Source organism: Glycine max, chromosome 2 (assembly GCF_000004515.6).
Source record: "Glycine max cultivar Williams 82 chromosome 2, Glycine_max_v4.0, whole genome shotgun sequence".
In the NCBI taxonomy this organism is placed as follows: Eukaryota; Viridiplantae; Streptophyta; class Magnoliopsida; order Fabales; family Fabaceae; genus Glycine; species Glycine max.
Window position 1 is genome coordinate 36,114,033 of NC_016089.4, and position 6,752 is coordinate 36,120,784.

The 6,752-nt window shown below is 33.9% G+C and overlaps 1 protein-coding gene across 1 annotated transcript; it reads left to right on the forward strand.

Annotated features, from left to right (window-relative positions):
* Positions 1-1,050: 1,050 nt before the first annotated feature.
* Positions 1,051-5,290, forward strand: LOC100797197 (beta-glucosidase BoGH3B). The gene is made up of 10 exons (XM_041009953.1): positions 1,051-1,176; positions 1,467-1,721; positions 1,907-2,142; positions 2,377-2,448; positions 2,540-2,685; positions 3,155-3,398; positions 3,516-3,620; positions 3,711-3,893; positions 4,003-4,207; positions 4,631-5,290. Exons 2-10 carry the CDS (start codon positions 1,502-1,504, stop codon positions 5,113-5,115), a joined length of 1,896 nt encoding a protein of 631 aa, XP_040865887.1. The 5' UTR covers positions 1,051-1,176; positions 1,467-1,501; the 3' UTR covers positions 5,116-5,290.
* The last annotated feature ends 1,462 nt before the right edge of the window (positions 5,291-6,752 follow it).

Sequence of the window (6,752 nt, forward strand, 5' to 3'; positions counted from 1 at the left end):
TTTTAAGAAAACCGATGTTAACATCAACTAGGTAACATCGATTTTTTTAAAAACCGATGTTAAGATCAACTCCTTAACATCAGTTTTGACAAAACCGATGTTAACATAATTGAATATAGTTAACATCGATTTTGCCAAAACCGATGTTAACATATTCATCTTAACATCATGTTAACATTGGTTATTTAAATAACCGATGTTAACATGAAGTAGTTAACATCGGTTTTTCTAAAACCGATGTTAAGTAACTTCATTTATTTATAAAAATACCACCGCGCTTTCGTTAACATCGGTTTTTGCAATAACCGATGTTAATTGAACGATGTAGAAAACCTTTTTTTAATAATGAATAATGCGTTAGATAAGAAAAAAATATTTATTTTTTTCAGAAGAGAAGGAAAAAAAAGAAACAAAGATGCACATCGAAATTATTTTTAATGTAGTTTTTAATTAAATTAACAAACAGACCAATTTCAGAAATTTTAGTCCAAGCACATGCAATACCTCTTGCTTGAACCAACACGCATTAGTAAAGTAAACAAATAAATTAAATGAAAATAAATAAATATTAATAATCAACGTTAAAATAATATAAAAAATAAATATAACATAAAAGAGGATAAATGGCTTCCTGAATTATCTATTTGCTGACCATTTAATTCTTATATTTTTAAATGATTAATTTATTTTATAAATATTTAAATATTATTACAAATTAATCTAATCCTTTAGTATAATTCATAAATGTCGTGAATTAATTTATTAATAAGTAATATAATTTTAGAATTACTGTGACATTAAATATCATATTTTAAGAATCAAATATTGTTTGTATGGTTAACAATTAAACTAATTCTTATAGAAAAAACAATCAAAATATTTTTCACAATATTTTATACATTTATAAATTAAATTTTTCATTAAAAAAATATAATTAATAGTTTGCCAGCAAATACAAAATTCAGTGACTAAATATGCTATTATCAATTGTGGGTGGGACCAGTGGCTGCTTGTCTCTCTTTTGTGTTTTATTTTCTTTGATAAATTGTTTTTCTTTATTCTCTCTCTCTCTCTCGCTATATTTAGCTTCTCCACATTGCGTGCTCACTCCACTCAATTTTAGATTTTTACGTGTCTGGTGCCTGAACTTGTTCTTCATTGTGCCCTTTCTCTGAGGTAAACAAGTTTCTTTTTTTTTTGAGCTTATTAAGCTTCTTTAGTAGCTGTACACTGCATTGTCATTGATTTTCAAAAGCGTATGTTTGTTTTGCACTTACTTCATTCATGTTATGGTAATGCGGCTCACATTTATTGTTAATGTTAGAAGATTTAAGATCATTTGTATGTGTGTGCATGTGTGTCTTTATTTTCTTTAATCTCATTCTGCTACTGTTTTATTTTGCATTCTGGAGTTGAAATGGGTTTGGTTATTTTTCAGTTTTCTGATCCATTTTTGCATTGTGCAGATTGCATATAGGTTTTGAGTGCTGGAACTTTTAAAATGGGGATATATTCAATGCCCTTTGTGGGTGTTCTGCTACTTTTCTGTCTGGTTTCATCTTCAGAGGCAGAATATTTGAAGTATAAAGACCCTAAGGTGCCACCGAATGTCAGAATCAGTGACTTGTTGAAGAGGATGTCTCTGGAAGAGAAGATAGGTCAAATGACACAAATTGAAAGGAGTGTTGCTACTCCTGATGTGATGAAGAAGTACTTCATTGGTAAGCACTGAAAATGACCCATCAAATCTGTATCCAAATCAAGTGCTTAGTTAGTACTACTTAATACATTTTTCATCCTAGTGTGTGCTAGATTTGTGTTAAAGAAATTTCTATTTATTTTGTTAATTTTATTGTAAATGTAATGAGGTGACATTGTGGATGTGCATCTTATCATTGATGGGCAGGGAGTGTGCTCAGTGGGGGAGGGAGTGTTCCGGCGACAAAGGCATCTGCTGAGACCTGGCAGCAAATGGTGAATCAGCTGCAAAAGGCAGCATTGTCTACTCGCCACGGGATTCCGATGATTTATGGTATAGATGCAGTTCATGGACACAACAATGTCTATAATGCTACCATTTTTCCTCACAATGTTGGGCTAGGAGTTACCAGGAAAGTTTATGGATATGCTAGAATTGAAAGAGTAATCATGAAGTCACATTTGATAACTTTGATTGGAATGATCTGGTTTTTCCAACTCCTAATTAATACTGTTGGAAATTAGATTTGAACATGTGAACATTTTTGGCAAACCCCAGATCAACAATGAAAAGCATTTCCTTAGAGTTAGTAGTATTGTGATCTCTAAAATGAATGCTATTTTGTTCTTTAATTGTAATGAAATCTATTGTTTAATAGGGATCCTGTGCTCATAAAGAAGATTGGAGAAGCAACTGCCCTTGAAGTTAGAGCTACTGGAATTCCATATGTCTTTGCTCCGTGTATTGCGGTAATTAAGCAATATTTAAATATTCTGTTGTTGTTCAATTCACATATAACATTGACCATGTATGCTAAAATGTTAATTGATTCATCCACAGGTCTGCAGAGATCCAAGATGGGGACGTTGCTATGAAAGCTACAGTGAGGACCCTAAGATTGTTAAAACTATGACGGAAATTATACCTGGCTTGCAAGGAGATATCCCTGGCAATTCCATTAAGGGAGTTCCCTTTGTTGCTGGAAAGTAAGATTTTCGTTAGTAGCTAGATATTAATAATTTTTTTTTATTGAGGATACAATTAATATATAAATTGTTTGTCTTTCATAAAGAACTTGTGTTGGATAATTTAGATATTGATGCTCTTCTATCAAGGGCCTTGGGGCCTATTTTATTATTACAAATTGCATTTTGTTCAGAACTTAATAATTCTTTTGAACTTTTTTTTTTATGCTTTCGGTGACAGAATTATATTCAATTTATATGTTTTTATAATTGCTCACAATACATATAAAGGTAGTGTATGTGAGTTTGATTTGAGTAGTTGTTATCAATCATTTTGTCTATGAATTTGGATATAATATATTAAAACTCATGCTTTTCTGTTCTCATCAGTCTGGGGACACAATCTTAGCATTCCTCATGCTACTTTATTATATATATTGTAGCGATTTGAACTAAAAAAAAAAATTTCTTTTTAATTACTTTAACCCAGGAACAAGGTTGCAGCCTGTGTCAAGCACTACTTGGGAGATGGTGGCACAAACAAGGGTATCAATGAGAACAACACTCTGATCAGTTACAATGGATTGCTTAGCATTCACATGCCAGCATACTATGACTCTATCATCAAGGGTGTTTCAACTGTAATGGTCTCGTACTCTAGCTGGAATGGGATGAAAATGCATGCAAACAGAAAACTTATCACTGGTTACCTCAAGAACAAATTGCATTTCAAGGTAAAAAATTTGTCTAATAAGTTCTATAATTTAAATGTTGAAGTGAACAAGTCAAAACAAAATAAAAAAGAAAGATTATTTGAGATGCTTCATGTGATGTGCTTTTTTCCCTTTCAGGGTCTTGTCATATCAGATTGGCAAGGTATTGACCGGATTACCTCTCCTCCTCATGCTAACTATTCATACTCTGTTCAAGCTAGTGTCAGTGCTGGAATTGATATGGTAACTTTTATCATCAATTTTAAGGAGTAAAAGAAACTTATATAAAATGTTTTTTCAGCCTGAGAATTTTGTTATTTCATTAATTAACAGATTATGGTTCCCTACAACTACACCGAGTTCATTGATGAACTAACCCATCAAGTAAAGAACAACATTATCTCAATGAGCAGGATTGATGATGCCGTGGCAAGAATCTTAAGAGTAAAATTTGTCATGGGCTTATTTGAAAATCCATATGCTGATCCAAGCCTGGTGAACCAACTGGGTAGCAAGGTATATTTTCTTGAGGATATCATTTGAACACATGCTGGATATTTTCTGCATTTCTTTCAAATGGAAAGAGTTTGTTTCTTGATAAGAGTATCATTCTTGTATGAAACAGGAACATAGAGAGATAGCAAGGGAAGCTGTACGTAAATCTCTGGTCTTGCTAAAGAATGGTAAATCTTACAAGAAACCACTTCTTCCTCTTCCCAAAAAGTCCGCAAAAATACTGGTAGCAGGAAGTCATGCTAACAATTTGGGTTATCAATGTGGAGGATGGACAATTACCTGGCAGGGACTTGGTGGCAATGATCTCACTTCAAGTAAGTCAATAAGTTTATGTTGCTGTCTGCAAAAATACACTCAAAAGCCAAAATCTAGAGTCCTCTCTTAGGGTGGCTGTGAGATTGTATATGGTATTATGTATTTTCTATCACATCAAATCAGTATCAATTCCAAATTATTTAATCTCTACATGTCTAGTATTATTTTTTCATTTTTTCACTCTACTCAAAATCTTATAATTTCATCAGTTACTTCCAAGTCTTTGATAAATTCATAATGTCATGTAGTCATTTACATATTAAAATCTCAAGTTTTTAATTATTGTTAAAATCTCTGCTTTGGATTTGTCTTATTCCTGCATTAAAAACATTCATACCGTGTAGCCGCTGGGGATATTTAATCACAGTTTCTTTATGTGGGATAGTTATAGAATATGTGATAGAATTTCATTTTGCTAACAGGTACAACCATCCTTGATGCTGTGAAACAAACCGTTGATCCTACCACTGAAGTTGTCTTCAATGAAAATCCAGATAGGAACTTTGTCAAGTCGTTCAAATTTGACTATGCCCTTGTTGTTGTCGGAGAACACACTTATGCTGAAACATTCGGTGACAGTTTGAATCTGACTATAGCTGATCCAGGTCCAAGTACCATCACCAATGTGTGTGGGGCTATTCGATGCATAGTTGTTCTCGTCACTGGCCGCCCAGTTGTGATTAAGCCATATCTATCAAAAATAGATGCCCTTGTAGCTGCATGGCTTCCCGGCACTGAAGGTCAAGGTGTTGCTGATGTTCTCTACGGTGACTATGAATTCACTGGCAAGCTGGCAAGAACATGGTTCAAGACAGTTGACCAGCTCCCAATGAATATTGGTGATAAACATTATGATCCTCTATATTCATTTGGTTTTGGGTTGACAACAAACATCACTAAATATTGAAAGTGAAACCTTGTGTAACATGTCCAAGAGCACTACTCTTTTTCCACTTGGAGCCTTGATTGTCTATTGACGAGTGACTTGTTAATTTATGCTTACCTACGGACAACTAGCATCAGAACCTTTTCAAAATATGAATTCATTCTCCTTAACTAGTGCAGATTCATCATTTTGATTACTATTGTTAACATTGATTGGTTCTTGCAAATAACTGCTGCAAATTCTGCAGACCCATGCCCGGTTATGCACACGCTGTTTTCCGCAAAAGAACCCTTCAATTTGTTTGCTTTTACTTCTTTTTCGTATGCCCACTAATTATTTGATCGAATTTCTACTGATTCATTTACAAGACCATGATCATAGCACGTTGTTTATATCTTCGGGTAACAATAAAATGAAGGGTGAAAAATTTCCTCCCAATAAAGTCACTTTGATTGCTAACGAATAATTAGATTCTTGTTCCTTATTCTGTATAATTTATAAGACAAGCACATATATCTTGATCATAACGCTGTAGCTGTGTAGTATGCGTATATCGCTTAGCTATTTTAAGTACTCTTCTGATTTTTATTTATTTTTAAATCAGCAAAGATATTATATATATATATATATATATATATATATATATATATATATATATATATATATATATGCGGGTACTAGAAGTACCAACTGTTTCATATTACAGACCCACCAGGATCTAAGATCAGCAACCAGGCTAATGGGTATTAATACCACCAAGTGTATAAATACTGATTATCCCAGTGCTAATAGACCTTCGTCTTACTACTCTAAAGCCTATGCAGTAATTCTTCACGCACTCTCGACCCCAACAGAGCCATATAACAACCTTACAACAACATAATCCCACAGCCCCACCAAAGGGTAACTATACACCTAAAGCATAACAACTTAACCCCACCTTCACCAAAATTGTACACAAAAGACACGAGCCAGCAACAACAATAAATCAGCATACTAGACAGGCCTGAATGTTATTGCTCATGATGAGAAGGACACGTTGAATCCCTTCGACAATGATTGAAGCCAGGTTCATGAACAGAATTTAATATCCTGTAGTAAAAGTGCATAATTGACAGTATCTTGGTTAAAAATGCAATTGTTTTGTTTCTTCCAAATGCAGAAAACAACTGCACACCAAATAATTTGCCATATATTACTCTCCCTTTTAGTCCTACCAAGATCCGAGTGTATCAAGAAATGAGTACTCAACGACCCTCATATCAGGAGATATCCAGCGATAGCACTCATTCCATATGTTGGTGGCAACTTCACATGATACAAAGATGGTTGATCGTCTCTCTGCAGTTGTTACAAAATGGCCACCTCAAATCAGCTTCTTCAATGATGTTGCGTTTTCTAAGATTGTCCTTCGATGGTAATCTGTCTCTTAGAGCTCTCCATAGACAGAACGCAACTTTGCTTGGAATTTTTAGCTGCCATAACTCCTCAAAAATACAAGAATCCTCCTCTGCCGCAAGGAAACGAGAAGTATATGCTGAATTTGAGGTATAGACACCCGAAGGGCTATATTCCCAAAACCAACAATCATTCTCATCATGAAGTACCTATACATTTTCTAAAAAAGATGTTAGTTGAAAACAAAGTTCACCCTCCCA

Excerpts from the sequence above, each read along its gene's own strand:
- LOC100797197 (XM_041009953.1), top strand. The coding sequence starts at position 1,502 with ATGGGGATATATTCAATGCCCTTTGTGGGTGTTCTGCTACTTTTCTGT. Across the intron at positions 2,143-2,376 it reads GATATGCTAGAATTGAAAGA|AAGATTGGAGAAGCAACTGC; the intron begins GTAATCATGAAG and ends GTGCTCATAAAG. Across the intron at positions 2,449-2,539 it reads TCTTTGCTCCGTGTATTGCG|GTCTGCAGAGATCCAAGATG; the intron begins GTAATTAAGCAA and ends ATTCATCCACAG.